At 41.9% G+C, this 23,745-nt stretch overlaps 1 protein-coding gene across 2 annotated transcripts; it reads right to left on the bottom strand.

Annotated features, from left to right (window-relative positions):
* Positions 1-1,543: 1,543 nt before the first annotated feature.
* On the bottom strand, positions 1,544-23,235 carry GABRP (gamma-aminobutyric acid type A receptor subunit pi). 2 transcript variants are annotated; one of them, XM_059919631.1, is made up of 9 exons: positions 23,183-23,235; positions 22,595-22,713; positions 18,290-18,357; positions 17,300-17,517; positions 15,584-15,666; positions 12,050-12,187; positions 11,415-11,567; positions 10,396-10,583; positions 1,544-1,846 (listed from the first exon to the last, which is right to left on the bottom strand). In XM_059919631.1, exons 1-9 carry the CDS (start codon positions 23,233-23,235, stop codon positions 1,544-1,546), a joined length of 1,323 nt encoding a protein of 440 aa, XP_059775614.1. The 2 variants fall into 2 exon arrangements, with proteins under 2 accessions (XP_059775614.1, XP_059775615.1); XM_059919632.1 differs by lacking the exon at positions 10,396-10,583 and having other exon boundaries at positions 1,809-1,846.
* Between the last annotated feature and the right edge of the window lie 510 nt (positions 23,236-23,745).

The following is a 23,745-nucleotide window of genomic DNA, read 5'->3' as shown; positions in this document are numbered from 1 at the left end:
AATACAGCTCATTATCTAATAAGCATCATTCCTGATCATTAAAGCATAGGGATAAAAGCTCCTCTTGGAAGGATCCAGGGGATCTGCTGCTGGCAAAGTGTTGCTCAGTGTCAGAGTAGCAGATAGAATTGGACTTGATTCTGCAAGGCTTCATGACAATAGTCAGTATAAAGACTCTTAGAATAAGTTTTTTAAAAAGTTCCTCCATTTCTTCCCATGTTATGGGGAAAGGGCTTCAGCATTGTTTAGGACTGGCTTGCATATAATAGTAAAATGATAAGACATGTCAAATGGGGGAATAAAGCCCCAGAGCTCTCCCAGTTTGGGGAATCCATTATATCTTAGAAACAAGAGATTTATGTTTAAGATTACTGATCCACTAAATTTTTCTTCACTTACATTTGATTTTTCAAAGGTTGGACTTATTGGGAAATGGGGACAGTTCTGCTGTGACATTAAATACTATATTAAAAACTCACCTTGGTATTTAGTGCACTGACTTCCAGGGAATTTACTTAAGCCCACATTTCATTTTATTTTATTTTATTTTTTTAAACATCTTTATTGGAGTATAACTGCTTCACAATGGTGTGTTAGTTTCTGCTTTATAACAAAGTGAATCAGCTATACTTATACATATATCCCCATATCCCCTCCCTCTTGCATCTCCCTCCCACCCTCCCTATCCCACCCCTCTAGGTGGTCACAAAGCACCGAGCTGATCTCCCTGTGCTATGCGGCTGCTTCCCACTAGCTATCTGTTTTACATTTGGTAGTGTATATATGTCCTTGCCACTCTCTCACTTCATCCCAGCTTACCCTTCCCCCTCCCCATGTCCTCAAGTCCATTCTCTACGTCTGCATCTTTATTCCTGTCCTGTCCCTAGGTTCATGAGAACCACTTTTTTTCTTTTTTTTAGATTCCATATATATGTGTTAGCATACGGTATTTGTTTTTCTCTTTCTGACTTACTTCACTCTGTATGACAGACTCTAGGTCCATCCACCTCACTACAAATAACTCAATTTTGTTTCTTTTTATAAGCCCACATTTCATTTTAATCAAAACCAAAAACTAGAAAATGTTATTCCCTAAATAGGCAACAATGTATTTTATTTTACAAGCACTGTAGAGATTTAGTAAATAGCATGTGTGATTAATTTAGAAACAACCTCTGACACTTGACTCAATACATGTAATAGCTTCCTTTTCATTTTTTATATGAGTTAAATGCAGACCAGGGAGCCACTGGGCAGTCAGTCCTGAGTAGGTTTGTAATCTTGGGCTCCATGGGAATATCTTTCATAAAAATAAAAAAGGAATGGGTTGATGTTTCTATTAAAAGATTCTGTAATGCTAGGACTTCTACACAGCTTAAATAATGGTTGGAGGGGGGTTCATTGTTTGAGGAGAAATGCTCAAATGTTATTTTAGTCACTTGTGGCACCATTGGATTAGGGTGCACACTTGGCTTAGAATATCGTTTACATCATTACTTTGTTCTGTTGAAGACCTATGGCATGCAAACAATTCAGCATACTCTTAAAAATACATGTAGTATGCCCAGTAAAATACATTGGCTAGCATAAAAATCAAAGGAAATAGTAGTTTGGAATATCGATCAACATTACTGGGGTTTTGAATTGTGAAATAATCAACAATCCTGCCCATCTTATCTCGGAAGATAAACTTGAACTTGTCACTAGTTTTCATTGTCAGGTCACTGTAGTCAGCGTTATCGCTGGAAATTTCAATGCTGGCAAAGCTGATCTTCCGTTTAAAGCTGGAGATGGAGCTGTTGATGATGTTAGTGATGTTGACTTCTTCCACTTCCTTCGCCTTCCCCTAGTTCATAAACAGGGCAGTTAGATTGATAGACTTGACTCAGCAAAATAAATAAGTGGGTATTTATATACTTAGAGGCCTTAGTATTGAATAATTAGGTTTAGGAGAGACCAGTACTGAGTGCCTCATAAATTGGCTGGTAAGCAAGATTTGGTAGTCCTATTATCCTGTTTATAGGCACCTGTCCCTAGGTCATCAGCTTGTATAATGGGAAGAATAACCATTGCCCATTCTAGGTGTGCAGAGCCGTGTGGTAAATGTTAATTGCTCAGACCTTGAAGCTAGCTGACCTGGGTTCAAATCCCATTCTGCCTCTCACTATTGTGAAATTTTAGTCACCTTAATCCCTTTAGAACTCAATTTCCTTGCCTGCAAAATGTTGATGACATTAATACTACCTCTTGAGACTGATGGGAAGATTAAATGGCATAAATTATGTAGAGCGTTTAGTAGGTGTTTGATGAATTCCATTCTATTCCTGGGAGGAGGGAGTAATTGATTATGAGAGTTAATAGAAATCAGCAGTGTCTTCAGGTCTTTGCCACACAAACAGAAATAGTGATGCTCCTTGCAATCCCATGGAGTTGCCATTCTCCACCATGGCTGGGACAACATAGACTTGGAAGAAAACTCCACGGTACGCAGAGACAACCTGGTCTGGGAAGAAAACTCCATGGGACACAGAGGCAACCTGGTGCCAGGGCAGAGTCTGGGTGGGGTGGCGGCAGCCATTGTTGACTCTTACTCAAGCAGCACATCAGAAGCAGCCCAGGACTCTGACAGTGGCTGATCCACCATAGCTCACCACCATACCCCATACACACAGAGAGTCCACACAAGTCCTGCTTGCCCTGTTGTTTGGCTCCCCGACAGGGAGGGGGTGGCAGAGGCTGGGGGAATGATCAGCTATGAAGGACAGAGGGAACTTGGACTCAAGGCTTCATCTGAGCAGAGTAAGGCCAACAATTGCTGGTGCCTGCACAGGCAAGTACATCGGAGGGCAGTACACTCGGCCCTCTCTTTGCAGCCTACCCAAGCCGAGAGCCCCCACAGGCCTCCCTTGCTTCAGGACTTCCCCAGTGCTGGGAGAGGGGAAAACATACATTTAAAGGGGACAGAACCAGCATGGGCCCAACCCTCAGGGCTTCTGCTCCAGCAACTTGGGATCAGATTCCACCACCAATAGGGTGGTGATGGCCACTGAGCAGAAGGGAAGTCACACTTCACAACAAGCTCTAGCTTTTAGCCCCTCCATTTCCAGTCCCACCTTCTGCCAAGGTGATAGCTGCCAGCACACCCTGAGGAAAGACATGACATGCATCAACACCAAATCCAGCAAAAGCAGTGGGCGCATGCACTCTGTATAGGGACACATCCACATAAGGATGCCCATGCAAGACTGCAGTAGGTAACTGTTTCACCTAAACTCATAGAGGCAGAGAAATTTAAGCAAAATGAAAAGGCAAAGGAACTGGTCTCTGTTGAAAGAGCAAGAGAAACCCCCTGAAAAAATAAATAATGAAACAGAAATAAACAATACCAGATAAAGAATTCATAACGTTGGTAATAAGAATGTTAACTGAATTAGGGAAAAGAATAGATGAACGTGGTGAGAATTTTAACAAGGAACTTAAAAAATGTAAAGAAAGACCCAATCTTGGGAATTTCCTGGTGGTCCAGTGGTTAAGAGTCCATGCTTCCACTGCTGGGGGCCCAGATTCAATCCCTGGTCAGGGAACTAAGATCCCACAGGCCACATGGCATGGCCAAAAAAAGACCCAATCAGAAATGAAGAATTCAATACTGAAATAAAACTCACACTAGAAGGAATGAAGCAGACTAAATGATACAGAAAAATGCAGAAGTGGTCTAGAAGATAGAAAATGGAAATTACCCGATCAGAACAGCAAAAAGAAAAACAAATTAAAAAAAAATTAGAATACTTTGAGAGATCTCTGGGATAACATCAAGTGTATCAATGTTCACATTATAGGGGTCCCAGAAGGAGAAGAGAAAAAGAGAAGGGGATGGAAAATGTATTTGATGAAATTATGACTAAAAACTTCCCAAACCCAAAGAAGGACCAAATATCCAGGTACAGGGAATACAGAGGGTCCCAAGCAAACTGAACTCAAACAAACTCACACCAAGACATAATTAAAATTCCAAATGTTAAAGAGAGAATTCTAAAGGCAACGAGAAAAACAAAGAATCATATACAATGGAACCCACATAAGGCTATCAGCTGATTTCTCTGCAGAAACTTTGCAGGCCAGAAGGGTGTGGTATAATATAGTCAATGTGCTGAAAGGGAAAAACCTGCAACTTAGGTTATATTACCCAGCAGGATTATTATTTAGAATTGAAGAAGAGATAAAGAACTTCTAAGACAAGCAAAAACTAAAACAATTAATCAATAATAAGCCTACCCTAGAGGAAATGTTAAAGGGTCTTCTCTAAGTGGAAAAGAAGAATCTACAGGAAAGGGAAAATCCCACTAGGAAAGGCAAATATATAGTAAGAATTGAGGATCAACCACTTAAGCCAGTGCGAAGATTAAAAGACAAAAAATTGTAAAAGCAACTATAACTGCAAAAAACAGTTGAAGGATAAACATGAGATGTAAAATATGACATCAGAAACACAAAATGTGGGGGAGGGGAGTAAAAAATGTAGATCTTTTACAATGTGTTTGAACTTAAGTGACTACCAGTTTAAAACAAGTAGGTATAGTTATAGGTCAATATATATGAACCCCATGGTTGCTACAAGTCAAAAACCTACAATAGATACACAAAAACTAAAAAGAAAGGAACATAAGCATATTATTAAAGGAAATCATCAAACCACAAGGGAAGAAACAAAAAGAAGAACTGAGAAGAACTAGAAAAACAACTGGAAAAGAAGTAATAAAATGGTAATAAGTACATACCTATCAGTAGTTACTTTAAATGTCAGTGGACTAAATGCTTCAATCAAAAGACATAAGGTGGCTGATTGGATTAAAAAACAAGACCCACCTATATGCTGCCTACAAACGAGCTAAATACAGACAGACTGAAAGTGAAGGAATGGAAAAAGATATTTCATGCACACAGAAATGACAAGAAAGCCAGGGTAGCAATACTCATATCAAACAAAATAGACTTTAAAACAAAGTCCATAACGAAAGACAAAGAAGGATATTATATAATGATAAAGGGATCAATACAAGAAGAGGATATTACACTCGTTAGCATAAATGCACCTAATACAGAAGCACCAAAATATATAAAGCAAATACTAACAGACATAAAGGGAGAAATTGACAGTAATACAATAATAATGGGGGACTTTAACACCCCATTTACACCAATGGACAAATCATCCAGACAGAAAATCAGTAAGGAAACAGTGGTCTTAAATGACACATTAGAACAGTTAGACTTAATAGATATCTACGGGACATTCCATCCAAAAACAGGACAATAAACCTTCTTTTCATGTGCACATGGAACATTCTCCAGGATAGATCATATGCTAGGCCACAAAACAAGTCTCAGTAAATTTAAGAGGACAGAACTTATATCAAGCAGTTTTTCCAACCGCAACAGTATGAAACTAGAAACTAATTACAGGAAGAAAATTGGAAAAAAACAAAAACATTTGAAGACTAAACAAAATGCCACTAGAAAACCAATGGGTCAATGGATACATTTAAGAAGAAGTCAGAAAATACCTCAAGACAAATGAAAATGGAAACAAAACTTTCCAAAATCTATGGGATGCAGCAAAAGCAGTTCTAAGAATGAAGTTTATAGCAATACAGGCCTTTCTCAAGATACAAGAAAAGTCTCAGATAAACAATCTAACCTACCATCTAAAGGAATTAGAAAAAGATGAACAAGCAAAGCCTAAAGTTAGCAGAAGGAAGGAGATAATAAAGATCAGAGAGGAAATAAATAAAATAGAGGCCAAAAAAATAATAGGAAAGATCAATGAAACCAAGAGCTGTTTTTTTTTTAAAAAGATAAACAAAATTGATATAAACCTTTTAGCCAAGCTCACCAAAAAGAAAAGAGAGAGAACCCAAATAAAATAAATGAAAGAGGAGAAATAATAACTGATAGCACAGAGATACAAAAAATCGTAAGAGAATACTACAAACAGTTATATGCCAACAAATTGGACAACCTAGAAGAAATGGACAAATTTCTAGAAACATCCAGCCTGCCAAGACTGAATCAAGAAGAAACAGATAATTTGAACAGACCAATCACTAGTAGTGAAATTGAATTTGTAAAAAACAAACAAACAAAACTAAACTAAAAAACCTCCCAGCAAACAACAGTCCAGGATCAGACTGCTTCACAGGGGAATTCTACCAAACATATAAAGAAGAGCTAATACCTATCCTTTACAAACTATTCCAAATAAACTGAAGAGGACAGAACACCCCCTATTTTATTTTATGAGGCCACCATTACCCTGATACCAAAACCAGGCAAAGACACTACAAAAAAAATTACAGTCCAATATCTCTGATGAATATAGATGCAAAAATCCTCAAGAAAATATTAGCAAACCAAATCCAACAATATATAAAAAGGATCATATACCATGATCAAGTGGGATTTATTCCAGGGATGCAACGATGGTTCAGTGTTTGCAAATCAATCAATGTAATACACCACATTAATAAAAAGAATGATAAATATCACATGAGCATCTCAATAGATGCAGAAAAATCATGTGATAAAACATCCATTCATGATAAAAACTCTCATCAAAGTTGGTATAGAAGGAACATATTTCAAAATAATAAAGGCCAATTTTTACAAACCTACAGCTAACATCATACTCAATGATGAAAAGCTGAAAGACTTTCCTCTAAATTTAGGAACAAGATAAGGATGCCCACTCTTACCACTTCTATTTAACATAAATAAAAGACATCCAAATTGGAAGAGAAGAAGTAAAACTGTCACTACTTGCAGATGTCATGATACTTTATATAGAAAACCCTAAAATCTCCACCAAAAAATTATTAGAACTAATGAATTTAGTAAAGTTGCAGGATACAAGATTAATACACAGAAATTTGTTGCTTTTCTATGCACTAATAATGAACTATCAGAAAGAGAAAGCAAGAAAGCCATCCCATTTAAAATGGCATCAAAAAGAGTAAAATACCTAGGAATAAACTTAACCAAGGAGGTGAAAGACCTATACTCTGAAAACTATAAAACACTGATGAAGAAAACTAAATATGATACAGAGAAATGGAAAAATATCCCATGTTCATGAATTGGAAGACATAATATTGCTAAAATGTCCATATTACCTAAAGCAATCTATGTATTTAATGCAATCCCTATCAAAATACCCATGACGTTTTTCACAGAACTAGAACAAATAATCCTAAAATTCATATGGAACAAAAAAGACCCCAGATTGCCAAAGCAATCTTGAGAAAAATGAACAAAGCTTGAGGTATCACCCTCTCTGACTTTAGACTATACTATTATAAAGCTACAGTAATCAAAATAGCACTGGCACAAAAACAGACACACAGATCAATAGACCAGAACAGAGACCCCAGGAATAAACCCACTTACCTATGGTTAATTAATCTATGACAAAGGAGAAAAGAATATATAATGGAGAAAAGACAGTTACTTCAATAAGTGGTGCTGGGAAAACTGTACCACTACATTTAAAAGAATGAAATTAGAACATTTTGTCACACCATACACAAAAATAAACTCAAAATGGATTAAAGACCTAAATGTAAGACCTGAAACCATAAAACTCCTAGAAGAGAACATAGGCAGAAAACTCTTTGACATAAATCATAGCAATATTTTTTGGATCACTTTCCTAAGACAAAAAGAAACAAAAGCAAAAATTAAACAAGTGGGGCCTGAAATTAAAAGCTTTTGCACAGCAAAGGAAGCTATCAATAAAATGAAAAGATAACTTACTGAATGGGAGATAATATTTCCAAATGATATGAACAACAAGGGGTTAGTATCCAAAATACATAAACAGGGACTTCCCTGGTGGCACAGTGGTTAAGAATCCACCTGCCAATGCAGGGGACACGGGTTCAAACCCTGGTCCAGGAAGATCCCACATGCCGCGGAGCAACTAAGCCCGTGTGCCACAACTACTGAGCTGCGCTCTAGAGTCTGCGAGCCACAGCTACTGAAGCCCACACACCTAGAGCCCATGCTCTGCAACAAGAGAAGCCACGGCAATGAGAAGCCCACGCACCGCAATGAAGAACAGCCCCTCCTCGCCACAACTAGAGAAAGCCTGCACGCAGCAATGAAGACCCAATGCAGCCTAAAATAAATAAATAAATAAATAAATTTTTTTAAAAAGTAAGCTAAAAAACCAAAATAAAACAACAACAAAAAAACCCAAAATATATAAACAGCTCATACAACTCAATATCAAAAAAAACAAACAACCCAATCAAAAAAATGGGCAGAGGACCTGAACAGACATTTTTCCAAAGAAGACAAAAAGATGACTAACAGGAAAATGAAAAGATACTCAACATATCTAATTATTAGAAAAATGCAAATCAAAACAACAATGAGATATCACCTCACATCTGTCAAAACGGCTATCATCAAAAAGTCTACAAATAACAAATATTGGCTAGGATATGGAGAAAAGGGAATCCTTGTACACTGTTGGTGGGAATGTAAGTTGGTGCAGCCATTATGGAAAACAGTATGGAGGTTCCTCAAAAAACTGAAAATAGAACTACCATATGATCTAGCAGTTGCACTCCTGGGTATATATCCAGGTAAAAATGAAAGCACTAATTCAAAAAGATACATGTATTCCAATGTTCACAGATGCACTATTTACAATAGCCAAGATATGGAAGCAACCCAAGTGTCCCTGAACAGACAAATGGATAAAGAATATGTGATATATATATATATATATATATGAAATATTAGCCAGCCATAAAAATGAATGAAATTTTGTCATTTGCAGTAATGTGGATGGATCTAGAGAATATTATGCTTAGTGGAATAAGTCAGACAGAGAGACAAATACTGTGTGATATCACTTATATGTGGAATCTAAAAAATAAAACAAACGAAGGTAAATAGCAAAACAGAAACAGATTCACAGATATAGAAAACAAATTAGTGGTTATGAGAGGGGAGAAAGAAAGGGGAAGGGGCAAGATAGGAGTATGGGATAAAGTGATATAAACTACTGTGTATAAAATAGATAAGCAGCAAGGATATATTGTACAGAACAGGGAATATTAGCCATTATTTTGTAATAACTTTTAATGGAGTATAATGTATAAAAATACCGAATCATTATGCTGTACACCTGAAACTAATATAATATTGTAAATCAACTCTACTTCAATTAAAAAATAAATTTAATTTAAAAAATAAATACTTTTTAAAAAAAGGAAGCCTACAGGGAGTAAAATAAATGAAATACATATTCTTTGGCTGGCACATATGATCATTTGCCTTTGGTACTTGAGTAATATAACTGTGAAACCTTGTTCACAATAGTTAAACACAAGAGAAAAGGCAACTGGATCTTTGGGCTATTCTGAATCCTCATTTCCTCACCACTGGACCCTGTGCAGTCCTGGCACTTTGCTGAAGTAGGGCAGCTCTTCTGCACTGGATCCCTATCATTTTTTTAGCAGGAGCTTTAGTATGCTAACATCTATCAAATTGGGCTTCCAGAGAATCCCAGGGTTCCGTAGGCCTGCAGAGAATAATAGTTAAGGGCATGGCCCGTTGCCCACTTCAAGTGGGAATAACAGGTAAGTGTCAGGCTTTGGAGCCAAGCAGATTTGGCTGGTGCGAATCCCAGCTCTGCCTCTTACGGCCTGTGTCCCCTTGGATAAGTCACTTGTCTTCCCATACTCGGATCCCACAACTATAAAAATGGAGATAGCCTTACTGGGTTGTTATGGGCATTTTAAATGATATAATATTTTCAAAGAGCTTGTGACTGTGTCTGGCACATACATGCTCAATTGATAATAATCATTATTATTATTCTGAGAGCTGGACCATGGTGTTTCACAGCTAAGTCAGATAATAAGTCTTTCCCTGTTAGCAGAAAAATATGCTAATTACAAAATTTGCCACAATTTAATTTTTCCATACATTTTTCAGTAAACCATTACTTGTATAACTTAGGAAAACAAAAATGCGACAAAAGAATAAATATTAAATACATATTAATCTGCAACATAAGCAGCTGATCATGTTAGGTTTGATACTGGGTTTTTCCTGGATGCTTGTTCTTGCGGTTGTGATTTTATGTTGCATACAGATAACACCATTATTTTCTGCTGGAAATTTAAACATATTAATATCTCACTGTATTTGGTGAAAAGAGCAGTCTTTTTTAAAAGGTGTCATGACTTCCAGATTCCCCCAACTGAACAAGGATGACAATCACTGGTGCAAACTGAATCACTGGGGGTCAGGAACCAGGTCCAGGTCATCTCTACAGACCAGGCACAGGTGATGAATCACATATAGGGCCCTCAAAATTCTTACCCTATCTTTGGCTGCCATCTGCTGTAGGGAGCTGTAGTGGGCAACTGCATATTCCAGGAGGGCCCCAAACACGAAGCTAAAGCAGATCCCCAGGTACACGTCAATGGCCTTTATGAAGCAGTTGGTGTTCGGAAGAGAAGTGCGGGACCCAATCATCAGTGTGGTCATTGACAATACAGTGGTCACTCCTGGGAAAAAAAGTAAGCAATGTACCCACGTCAGTGGGCAGTGAACCTTCCATCACCCACTGGCAGACTGTCTCCCTTCAAGACTTGGCAAGGTGAGGACAGGACTCAGAAATAGAGCATAGCTCATTCTGAAAAGTCTGTGGCCTTCTGGAAAAGGGTTGATTTGTCTATTTTGTACAGATATGAGTGATATGATTTTCTAAATGTTTCGCCTTCTGTCTTCTCACTGGAGGGAGGAGTTCAGTAAACAAATAACAGACAATAGACCATCGAATCACAATTCTCCCTTATCTGTCACTGTCAAGCACAAGTTTAAAAATGCATTATTCCTGGGCTTCCCTGGTGGCGCAGTGGTTGAGAATCTGCCTGCCAATGCAGGGGACACGGGTTCGAGCCCTGGTCTGGGAGGATCCCACATGCTGCGGAGCGACTGGGCCCGTGAGCCACAATTACTGAGCCTGCGCGTCTGGAGCCTGTGCTCCGCGACGGGGGAGGCCGCGATAGTGGGAAGCCCGCGCACCGCGATGAAGAGTGGCCCCCGCTTGCCACAACTAGAGAAAGCCCTCGCACAGAAACGAAGACCTAACACAGCCATAAAATAAATAAATAAATAAATAAAAAAGAAAAAAAAAAGACTTCCCTTTAAAAAAAAAAAAAATGCATTATTCCTAAAGTAGTCTCTCCATCTCTCTTTCTCTCTCTGTAAAAGTCTCTCAAGAAACCAGCTCCTGGAACTGCCCTGGGAATATCAATGAAAACAATGGTAGAAGGTAAAAAAAAATAAGGACCTAATAACCCAGTTCTTAGAAATCTCCCGTTGGAGCTACTTACCAATGCAGGTTCTTGCAGGAACTGAATCAAGGGAGATCCAAAACGAAACCCAGGATAACACCACCAGGAAAGTGGAAGGAACATAGGTTTCCAGAATGAAATACAGGACATTCCTCTGAAGCTCAAATTGCAAGACCAATCGTGTGTAATTTCCTGATAGGGTGAACAAGGGATAGGAAATCATGCCTGCTCACCTAGCAGAGTGGTTTCCCTGTGGAATGTTTAACTTCACTATATTCACATTAAGCCATCTGTTGTTCACCAAAACATAGTTAATCATGAACTGTCATTATAGTTTCAATGAAAGAAATTGCGGTTGTAGAGAATGGGATTTATGGGAGTGCTGATGCCCCCACCCAGGATCCTCTTCTTGTGCCTTTCTCTGTCATAGTATTCCTGCAGCATCGTAACTGCTGGTTTCCTTGACATCTACTTCACTAGACTGTGAGCCCCTTAGGGACCTTTTCGGTAGTAGGTGTGGAGCAGGTAAAAGTGCCAAGCCCAAACCCTACTGCCCCACCGCACCTCAGAGGGGTTCCTGGGCCCCAAAGGGACCAAGAGGAAAAAAGATGATATTTCTGACTCAGAAAACAACTCAGCTATTTTGCTTTTGTGCAGTTTGTCCCATGAGTTACCTGTTTCCTGCTGCGATCTGGTAACTAATGTGAAATATTGTTGTATGGTGTACTGAGCAAGCCGCAGGTTCTCCAGCCCGCGCACAGAGTCGTTCCCTCTCAGCCAGCTGAACTCCACGTCATTCCCATCATAGCCCCCTGGCAAGTGAAACAGTGTCCTGATCAGCAGAAGGTAGCAGATTGAACTGGTCTGGAAAATGCTGTGATATGGAGGAAACAGAAGCTCTGTCTTGATGGTGCTAAGTCCAAGGATGATCCCATGCAAAATTTGGCATGATTTCTCAAGTGTAATTGCAGTGTCTACTCAGAATGAGATGACCTGCTAGGGCTTTTCACCATCAACTGAGAACCGTTTCTATGCTAAGCATCGAATAGACCTGGTAGATGATAAGCAACTAGAAATGGCCTCTATCATTATTTAAATGATATTTTTGAACACGTATCTGTGAACCCACAAAGGCCTGTGCTAGACATTGCTTTTCAGGACAGTCTAACACCTCGGAGGGGGTTCTCAGGGACTTTACAGTTGGTCTATTCATATTTTCATATTGGCATAAATGCAAAAACAAAAACAAAAAACCTTAAGCCAGCCACTTTATTGATGTATGTAAACATAGGTGCTTGATAAATCCCAAAGCAGTTTTACCAATATAGCTGATGATAGTAATAATAGCTACCTTTTATTAAACATTTATGTCCTTTACACATTATGTCTCTAAGGTTCTCGTGAGCTTGCAAGGTAGACCTGCATATTTCTTCATTATTTAAAGCTTTTTTAAAAAATAAAATAGAAATGGATCTTATACTTGATATATGTAAAGTAGAGCTTACATTTTTCCTCAAATGTTATTATTCAATAAATGCTGTGCCTTAGGATTGAGGAACTATAATGTTTTGCCCATTTTATACATGAAAATTATCAGATTCTGAGAGGTTGCATAAGTTTCTCAGGATACCAGTGCAAATGAAAAACAAACCAGGATTGTACCTCAAGAAAGTTTAATACCAAAGCCCATGGATGATGATAATAATAATATCTATCATTTAGTAAGCAATTACCTTTCTAAGTGCTTTACAACATTATCATATCATTTAATCCTCCAATGATACCTTTGAGAAGATAGATGAATGGTTAATAAGCACATGAAAAGATGCTCAAAATCATTAGTCATTAGGGAAATGCAAATCAAAACCACAGTAAGATACCACTTCACATCCACTAGAATGGCTGTAATTAAAAAGACAGACAGCAACAGATGGTGAGAATGTGGAGAAGCTGGAACATTGCTGGTGGAAATGTAAAACGGTGCAACCACTTTGGAAAACAGTTTGGCAGTTTCTTGAAGACTTAAACATAAATTTAACCCAGCATTTCAGTCCTAAGTATCTGTCCAACAGAATCAAATCATGTCCACAAAAGGACCTGTACACAAATGTTACAGCAGCGTTATTCATAACAGCTGAAAGGCGGAAACAAGCCAAAGAGACTTGTTCTACTTGTATTCTTTTGCCTGGAATAAAAAGGAATAAAGCAGTAAAAAGGAATAAAGTACTGATATATGCTTCATCATATATGAACTAAAAAACATTATGCTAAGTGAAAGAAGCTGGATGCAAAAGACCACATGTGGTATGATTCCATTTATATGCATCTAGAAAAGACATATTCATAGAGACAAAAGGTGTATTAGTGGTGGTCTGGGAGCTGGTGGTGGCAATGGGGAGTGACTGTAAATGGGCACTAGGAGTCTCTTTGGGGTGATGGAAATGTTCTAACAATGGAATGTGGCAACGGTTGCACAACTCAGAAAATTTACTAAAAACCTTTGAATTGTACACTTAAAATGGTTGGATTTTATGGTATGTAATTTATACCTCAATAAAGCTGTTAAAAATAACTCTTCGAGTCAAATATTATTATTTTTCCTACTTCACTGATGAGGAAACTGAGGTTAATTCTACTCACCCAAAGTCACCCAGCCAGTGAATGGAAAAGCCCAGTGGTTCTGGTACCTGTGATCTTAAACCTGGAACTTCATTTTCCAAGGCTACTGGGAAATGGGATGCCAGTGTTGGGACTAACATTTTGTTAAGTCTTAACCTATGGTATCCACTGTCTGTCTGTGGTTATCTCCCCCTCCATAGCGGGGAGAAGTAGTCATGAGCTCTTAGAGGATTTCCAGGTAAAAATTGTCTGTGCGCTTTCCCTTGGAAGCACCCCCTCATTTACTGAAGCCAGCTGTCCAAATAGGCCTAGAATCCCAAAAGAAATATATCTAAAAAAGTGAGTTGTACAAGCCTCTACTTAGATACTTTGCTATTACAACTGGTAAATGTTCACAGTCATTACATTCTCACTGCTCTGTCCCTGAGTGGATATGGGCAATTGTGGGATGGTATCAATTCTTGTCTAGGGATGGTGTTCAGGAAAAATGCCCTTGGTGAGGTTTCTGTACCCAAATAACTTCTGATAAACATTCAATGAAAGCTTCCTCTGCTCACTGGGGATGATATTTATGCAAGCAGAGTGCTGAAGTTTCCAGAAGAATCTCACTCCTGGGATTTGAGATGAGCACAGCCACCCATGGAGGGCAATTTCTTTTTCTATGTGGGGCTGAAAATGAGTTCTCTTTTTGATAACCTCAAGTTTTAGTCTGCCCCCAAACAGCTGTATTGCTTCAAGAAGGTTTTGCATGCATTTAATCAATAAGGTAATTAATCTGCCTGCCTGAGTCTTTAATTAAATGTCTACCTCTGAAAAATGCTGCCTCATAATGGTTGTGTTTCTTGGATGTTAGCCACTTGTGTCCTTATGTAAGAAGTGCCCAGTGGTTTCCAGCGCTTGACTGTAGGTTTTCCTTCTTGCACGAGCCATGCCTTGATACCTTGATAACTCCTACACGTGGCATTTTCTTCCCAGAACACGTATCACAGGTGCCACCTCCCCATGGTGGGCATTTCACAGTGGTTTACTAAGGAATCATGGAGATCACTCACGGTGCCAGGAGTTCATTTGACACACATCAACTTAGAGTAAATCCTCCTTCCTCATCACAAGCAAACCCCCAGATTGCAGTTTAGATGCCCACTTGCTGACATTACTAGATTAAGCTTTATATATATATCAAACAATTTCTTTTAGAAGTTGGAAGCAGTCTTGCAATAAATGTCAATGATTGTTTTGTATACTTGCCATTTCTAACTTCTGCTGTGTTCTTTCTGGCTTCCATGAGTTAGCAGATTCTGAGGACCCCTCCTAGTCCTATTGACCCCTGTTTGCTTGGCTGTCTTATCCACTTTTAGGTGGAAATATTTGGTGCCAATGCACAGTGGTCCTCTCCCAAAGATGTAATACTGTAAGGTTTGTTTTTGAGCAGTCTCCAAATCTCTCTGGATGTACACCCAGAAGGTCTGAACCCATTGTAATCAACATCAAGGAGAGAAAGGCCACTATGTATAGGACACTCTTCATGAAAGCACAGATCTAAGTCACCCCAGAAAATCATCTAAGGGGCCCACATGATGTATACTCACAGCTTTCAAGTTGCAACTTGCATGTCTGTGTGTCCATGGGGTATTTAGACAGGTCCATGTTACATGCAACGGTTGTTGTGATTCTAAGAAAGGAAAAATGGATTCATAGAGAGTGTTATGAGGATGCTATAGAAAGTATACACTCCCTCTTAAGGGCCACTCCAAGAGAACTTTCACCTTGACTCTTACAGTGAATGTGTGACTTGATGCCTGCGTTCAAAGCAGTCCTGAGTTTTCCTGTGCTAAGTGACATTTGTGAGACTCAGTTAAAGCTTGGGGTCCAGAGTGGAGGAAGTTGGAATGTTGGCAATTCAGAGGCAAACTTGCAACAACATTGCAGAACAGAATCATTCACTGGCTTGTTTGAGATGCTTTTGCATCCAGTTTTTAAATTTATTCTTCAGGAGAGACCCATGAGGAGTCCGTCCCTATGCAAAATGCTTCACATGAATTATCCCTTTGAATTTTTAAAGTAGCTTTACTAGGTAGGAAATATTATTATTCTCCTTTTGCTGCTGAGGAAACTGGAGCTCAGAGAGTCAAGTAACTTGCCTAAGGTCACAGAGCAAGAACTTGCCCCCAAATCTGTCTGACTCTAGAGCCAGGCTATTAGTCATCATCCATCATTTGTAATCCTTGTACAGGATACTGTGTTATGTGCCATAATACAGACAGACACACACGCACATGCACATGCACACACACACACACACGTGCTGTGGGAATACAAGGAAAGGGCACCTTAATATTGACTGGAGTTGGGGTCAAAGGAGAGGTCTGTTGGACTTCTTGAAAGAGGTGCTGGGGTTCTGGCTGTACTTTGCAAAATTCAGTGCAGCTGAGGAGTGTCAGATAAGCGGTCCAAAAGTTCAGTTCATTGCTTAGCTCAGTCCTTGTTTTATAACTTCAGCCTCTCACTTGGGATTTAAGATCAGCCTCATGAATATTTGGTTCCTGGCCTTCTGCTGAAGGCCTCTAGCAGTGTTTGCAGTCCTGGTCCAGCCCTGGCACAGGCAGCGATGAGTCCTCCGCCTGTGGGCTGCCTTACATAGCACTTTGGGGGCATCTTTCCTGTTCCTGCCAACCAGCGGCTTGATGAACAATTGGGTGGGAGGAAGTTTTGGCCTCAGGGATTTGTAGAAGGGGCAAAGGGGAGCCTGTGACTACAGGTGGTGAGGCTTGGAGGACTATGCTTTGCTTCTCCGTCTGTACAAGAATGACTCAGCTAAGTAAAGATGTATTCTGGAGCCACTGCCACCCCGCTGAGCCCCATGAAAGGAAAGTTCTTTGTATCACCTCTCTGTTTGCTCTTGCTGTTCCCCTTACCTCTTCTTGGCTAACTTCCTTTAACTCTTTAAGATTCAGCTCAGAGTCCTGTGAAAGCATCCTCTAACATCACCCCAAATCACTAACCTACTCTCCACCTTGGGGCCCCAGCGCCCTGACTTCCTTTCCTTATGTGTCTGTGTCAGGACAACGTCTTATTCGGCTCCATATCCTCAGTGTCCAGCACAGGCCTGGCACAGAGCACACATTCTCAGTAGATTCTTGTTGAGCCAAACTGGACTGAGAAAGGGCCCTTCTGCTCTGGGGACAGGGATCTAAGAAGGCAGGCACGTGAGAAGGGTAGGTGGTTATTCGAGCGCTGTTCAGAATACCTTTGCCTTTCCTCCCAGCTCTTTCCCTCCAGCCCTGAGGTCGCAGGTGCCCAATTACCTGAGAGCATACAGGACTGTGCCGTTGGAGAAGAGGCGGATGAGCCTATTTCCCACAGTCACTTCATGGAGGAAGGACTTTTTGGACTCCACGATGTAAGTGTCGGGCACCCAGAGGAACTCCACTAGGCGTGCATCCAGAGTGAAGCTCTTGTTGCCTTCGAACACCAGCCGCTTGTCCGTCCAGCGCTGTCTGAGGTATATGGTGGCTGTGTAGTCCTGAGGGGGCAGCCGGGGGGAGGAAATGGATGGAGGGAGAAAGCTCAGAAAAGGGAAGGAGAAGGGTCAAGTATTACTCCCCTACCCCCCTCCACTGAGGTCAAGAGCACATACTACAGTAGACATGGGTAAATAAAGTTTGTCTTGAGGTGGTGGCCTGTAGCTATAGGAGAACAAAGCACCTCATTGATTCTGGATAGTAACGCCCACTGCCAAAAGGGGGCCCCACAGGAGCATGTTCAGGGTCTTAACTTACTTGCCCTCCATCACAAAGGCCACACCAAATTGTTGAAGGTTTTGGTGAGCAAGGTGCTTCGGTTGTCCAGGATTTACCCAGAGTCCACAGTGGACCCTCTTGGCAAACTGCCTTTAGTGTCACCTTATCTATAATGTGTTGTCTTAAGTGAGAGGATGGTTGAAAGCAGTTATGTGATTGTTGGTTTTCATCAGCTTGTCTCCCACTCTGTGAGGGACCATGTGACATTCAGGCTTCCCCCCTGCACTTTTATTCTTTTCCCCCACTTTTATCCCTCACCAAATACACCCACTCCACTCCCTCATTTCTCCCCTCCTAGCCTTTGAATCCACTTTCCTTCTGATACTCAGAAGATCTGTTTTACAAGCATCTTCCACTGTCTTGGGTTTCAGGATAGGTCTCCAGCTTCTGCCATTCCAAGTAAGTCTCTGTTCTGCTTTGAGTAGCTAGAACATGTATCCTCATAAAACACAGGAGAGGGGCTCCTTGGGTGGAAGACGAGGGGGCCACACTTACCATGTTACTCTCTGAAATACTGGAAATACTTGCAATGTCCAGAGTCAGTGCTATCTGAACAGGTTCTCCTAAGAATGAAGAAAAACCAGAAAGACCTCCATAGAAACACAAACAGATTTCCTAACCCTACATTAGCACAATTTAAAAATATGCATATATTAGAAAATTATGCCTATTGGAAACTTTTAAACAATTTAGAAGTATATAAAATACTTCTAAATAAAAGGTTAATTTCTATCCTCCCCATCTCAGGAGGAACCACTACGTAGAGTGTGCCTCCCTTTTGTATGAAAAAAATGCACAAATATGTAGTTAGCTAAATACATAAGAGAGAGACCACACTGTATTAATTAGTGTGTATTTTAAAGAATGTAGCGGTATTTGCTACTTCTTTTTGTTTTTTTGGTTTTTTTGCTACTTCTTACTTGGAGGATTTTTTCCTATGGTGCTTGCAAGGGACTCATTAGAAATGTAGTAGAGATTTGGGAATTTGTACACAAATATATTTCCTCCCCCCCCCCCCAACCAAGTAAATTTACCACAAGGTGGCATTCAAGACTGCTCATGGTTGAGCTCCCGCTCACCTCCTGACACTTCCCTCCTCTTCCTTTATTCTCCAGGAACCCTAAACTATTTAGAACTGCAGAGCTGTCCACGTTTCGTCTGGTGTGCAGATGTTGGGCCTCAATCCTGGAGTCCCAGCAGATGGGCCAAACTCCTGAGAGTGCCTGTCTTAGCTCTCAGGACTGAGGTTTGGGAGCCTCCATTCTCGGCGGCCAGGCCAGGCCAGGGACGTTTACTCCTCCTTAGACTGGACATGTGGAACAAAAGCCCAGGAGTCAGAAAGATGTGAGTTTCGTCGATCTGGGAAAAGTTACCAGATCCTTCAGAACTGCAGTTTTCTCACCTGCAGGTTTGAATATAATGCTAATGACATCAGAGGGTCACAGACAGGGTTAAATGAGACTAGGTGTGTGACCGCTTCTTTGCAGGGTGGTGGCAAGCGAGAATGGACATGAAGTGCCTGCCTAGCTGGACATCTAGAAGGTGCTCAAAAATAATTATCTGTACAAAGCCCCCAGCATTGTTCCTGTCACATCCTTCCAGGCACTCAGTAAACAGCATTTCCCTTCCCTTCCCCTCTCCTCTGTGATCTTAGCTAATTCTGGAAAAGGAAAAACTTTCCTCACCAGGTTAACAGATGGAGTAGCATTCACTTGCAAGATAACTGGGGGCGCCTCAGGGAACTCTGACAACGCATTAACCAGGAAAAGGAGAGGCCAAATTCAAAGGACACTTAGAAACAGCAAACTGGGGGGAATCAGACAGAGCAGCCTAATTATCGATTGAAGGAAACCAAGCCACAGGATATAGGTAAGAATTTGGAAGGGGAGTTTTAAAGCCAATGCAATTAACAATAATTAACTTAATACTTAGTGTTAATACTTGGTGGGAAAGGGGGAGATCTTTGAGGGCAGACCCTGGCAGGTGCTGAAGGAGTTATGGTGCTAAGTGGCTTTCTGCCCCTCAAGGCAGCAAGGTGCAGCGTTAAGAAGAGGAGCTTAGAGTCAGAGTGTTTGAAACCTCTGCTGGCCACATCATAGCAGTGTGACCTTGAACAAATTGCTAAACCTCTCTGTTCTACAGTTTCTTACCTGTAAAATAGAGCTACTAATGCTAGCCATCAAGGGTTGGGTTGGGAAGGTTACAGGATCTATTTTATGTGCCTGGAACACAGTGGGCAATGGGTCAGTGCTGGTTGCCCCCCTCCCCGCCCCTTGAGAAACATGGAGAATGGAAAACACACAAGAGCTCCAGCCTCAGTGTGGGTTTTTGTTTGTTTGTTTAGTTTGTTTCTAGGTAGTCTAGTCTAGGCCTTGCTTCAGTTGGCTTTTTTATGGACCGGAGTTTGCTCCTTCTTTCCCTTGAGTTATAAAAGTTAGCTGTGCCACCAGAGGGCAGCTTTCTCCTAGGAAAGAGGTCAAAGCCAGGTTCTGGGCAGAGTTCAGGAGGGCCTGTTTGCAAACCTGTGCTGTCCAGCTCAGTCCCTGAAAAACCCTATAGAGGTCTTGTCGCTCAAGGACATCAGGGTCCGAGAACTGGGTGGACAGACATTACGGAGAGCAACACTCCCTCCATGGGCCTCAAGGCTGCCTTGTAAATGTAGGTTCTGTAGAAGGCAGAGTGCCACAGGCTCGTGACAAGGGGTGGGGGTTGTGCCTTCCCCTCCTTTTGACTGACGACCCCTTGCCCCATTTTTGCCCCAGGTGGATCTGGGCCTCACGTCCCCTTAGGTCCATTCCAGGCTCAGAATGGGCACCTTGCCCTAGGACTCTGCACCTTGTTGGCCCGTGAGCAAGCAACAAAAAGGGCAGTGTCCTGGCCTAATTGTTTGGGATCTGGGAGGCAGAGAAATTGTTGGGTGGACCCAACCAGATGTGGAGACTCATGTGCTTGTCATTAGTGTTCAGTTGGTCCTGGGAAAACCAGAGGAGGTTGAAGCCCCCCAAGGTCCCTTAACATAAGGACCTCAAATCCTAATTGTGTGGCCAGGAAGATGCATCTCTCAGATCTCCAACCGAAGGGGGTGTGATTGGCCCCAGATGCTGTGCTCTGAAATCTTCCACCACACTGGTTCGGAGGCCATGCTTCCCATGGGCTGCATCCCACCAGGGACTGAGCGTGGCAGCAATACTAAGGCAGGCCTGTTCCTGGGAGGCACAGAGATGGGAGACTCCTCTGATGGGAACTTTAGCTCAAGAACTCCCTGGTGGCCTTTCCAAACACACTTAGAATTGCACTGTAGTCTAAGACTCCTCCACCAGCCTTCCTTCCCTCCCTCCCTCCTTCCACTGGGGTCAGACCTGCATTGCGGTCTGACAGCTCTCCAGCTTCCTTCTCTTCCTGCCCCATATTTTGTCATAGATATGGCCCCAATAAATATCTTGCACAGATAATCCCCTCCCAGTGTCTGTTCCTCAGAGGACCTGGACTGACCCACTAATCCTAGATCTGACCAGAGAATTTTATCATGTGAAGGGAGGAGCAAGAAGGAAAGGGATTAAAATAGACTGCATCCTGATGCTGTATTTACACACTTCATTTCATTCAGTCCTCCCTGTGAGGCAGATGTCATGCCCCCCAATTACAGAAAGGGAAACTGAGGCTCAGAAAGCTAAGATGCTTGCCCAGCAGTAAAGCCAGGGGCCAAACTTAGGTTTGTTCCACTCCAAGGCTCTTTCTACTAGTTTCTGCTCGAGGTAATTAAGACGTTAGTGACCATGTTGGTTCAGTCTTGCATTTTACAGACAGAGAGGCTGAGACCCTGTGAGGAGGTATGTGGTGGCCTCATTCTTTCCCTCCTTGCCTCATTCTTTCAACAAATATTAATTGATAACTTGCTATCTGTTAAGTACCGAGATGCTGCTGGGGTTGGTGAGGTAAATAAAGCAAGACTTCCCCAGGGGACTGCAGCCTAGAGCTGAGACAGACATAAAGCCAGTGACAGTATCACCCGGTAATGGCTATGATTTGGAGATATGTTCAAAACAAAGTGTGACGAAAGGGGATGGGGCCTGGAGGAATCTGGGTGGGCTGCTCAGAAGAGGAAGCCTTTGATCTAAGACATGAGGAAAACTGGCATTTCACCAGGGAGTCAAATTGGAACAAGCCATTCTTAACAGGTTAACAGTCTCAGCAAAAAGCATGGAGACCAGGGAGGCCAAGGAGGTCAGGGGGCACATTTGTAGCAGGGCATAGTGGGGAGAAGTTGGGGAGATGAGACTGACAGACAGATAGAGGCTGGGCTGGGAAGCGCCTGGTGTGCCATGCAAAGGGCTCTGGACTGTATGCTGAGGATGCTGGGAAGCAGGCAGGTATTCTGAGCAGGCAAAGGACCCAGGGGGTCATCCAGGTGGCAGAGTAGAGGGTTAGCCTTGAGGAAGCAGGCTGAGGCAGGAGGACCAGGTGGAGTAGTCCTGGTGAGGCATGGTGGGTTCCTTGAATAATGACACTGGAGGTGTGGGCAGAAGGCGGACAGCTTGTGTGAGGTTGTGAGGAGGCTCTAGTAACCTCCTCAGTGGGGAGGAGTATTTCTGTATCCTGCAGGTGGAGAGACCAGAGAAAGTGCTTTCTCCAAGGTAGCGTGAAAAATCATTGGCAGCTGTTTGTATCCATCACTGCCACTCCTTAACAGGTTGCAGGTCAGAAAACGCAGTCGACTAAGACCTCCTGAAACCCTCGTCTGCATATTGTCTCTGTTCCTATCTTTTTGAATTGATGTCCTGGGCAAAAAGAATGACCTACCACCAAAGTTGGGCCTGAGAAACTTGTTATATCCTGCTGTGAGATTCTCAAAGCCAGGCAGGGACAGCTTGTCACTTCTGCTGGCCTTGATGTTAAACTGATTCCCCTGGATGCACATCCTGTAAAAGAAAACGGGTTTCGGTGCACATGCTTGTTTACGTGTGGATAAACATGCATACACACAGACTTGAGCTTGTGTTTGCATGTCTGTGTGTGGTTGTACTCAGATACGAGCAGTAACTTCCCCAAAGAGAAATCTCTGATTTTCAGCTGCTGAATTAACATGTCCCTATCCCACTCCATTTTATTACCCATTTACTATATATCACAGTGTCGTGCTAATTTGGGAACACTCCAAGCACCTTCTCCCCAAACCCAAGGGGTTCATCCATCTATGACCGTTTTGGAAGCTTGACTTCTCCAGATAGAATAACTGGCAAGAAGTTGCATTTGTCCTGGTGCGTCAGGGAGGTGAAGGCCTGACGTTCTGTCTCACCGTTGCTAAGTAGAAAGCGCTGCTGCCCCTCCCACCACATGCAAAACCCAAAGCAGTTCAGCTCAAAGCCACCGTGGGGTAGCAAAGCTCACCTTCCAGTGAGGAGACTCAGACACATGAAGGTCAAGTGGAGACTGTGCCTCATGTTGAGGAGCTGCTTATGCAGAGAGGGGCTGAAGTAGAAATACCTGGGGAAACAGATGGGGTAGGTGAGAGGCAGACAACCCAAAAGGCTCACCTCCTCCCAGCCCAGCTTCTCTGTCCTGTGGGGTGTCAGTTACAGCATTTTCTCCACGTCTGTGGGGAGCAGCCTCTTCCCACACCTTTCCGTTTCAGCTCCTGCCCACTGAGTGTCATCAAGGAGTGACTTCATTTTGAAGGATCATATTTTAAATCTAGCCCAAATAAAGGCTGAGGACTTGTTTAGAGAGTGGTTCACCAGAGCAGAAATGTAGCTGGTCCATCCTGAGCTGCATATCTGGGGAGCCCCAGGACTGTCCTCACCCTGTCCTTGTCCTGACTTTGCCAGGAAGGACATCCTCGACTACACACTCCCCCCGACCATGCCATGTATCTGAGGGTCTAGGCCTGTTAAGCAGGTCACGTAGACAGGAAATGAAAACTTCCCAAGGACCTCCATGTGCCAAGGAATGTG

This window comes from Balaenoptera ricei, chromosome 3, assembly GCF_028023285.1.
Source record: "Balaenoptera ricei isolate mBalRic1 chromosome 3, mBalRic1.hap2, whole genome shotgun sequence".
Taxonomy (NCBI): Eukaryota; Metazoa; Chordata; class Mammalia; order Artiodactyla; family Balaenopteridae; genus Balaenoptera; species Balaenoptera ricei.
Note: the sequence above shows the minus strand (reverse complement) of the source record. Positions and strands in the feature narration are given on the sequence as shown.

What these genes read in the sequence shown, in the direction of transcription:
- GABRP (XM_059919631.1), bottom strand. Translation starts at nt 23,235, where the DNA reads ATGAGGCACAGTCTCCACTTGACCTTCATGTGTCTGAGTCTCCTCACT. An exon ending in ACAGTCCTGTATGCTCTCAG is followed by an intron (nt 15,667 to 17,299) that starts GTAATTGGGCAC and finishes TTCCTTTCTTAG; the next exon opens with AATCACAACAACCGTTGCAT. An exon ending in AGATGGCAGCCAAAGATAGG is followed by an intron (nt 1,847 to 10,395) that starts GTAAGAATTTTG and finishes TTTATGAACTAG; the next exon opens with GGGAAGGCGAAGGAAGTGGA.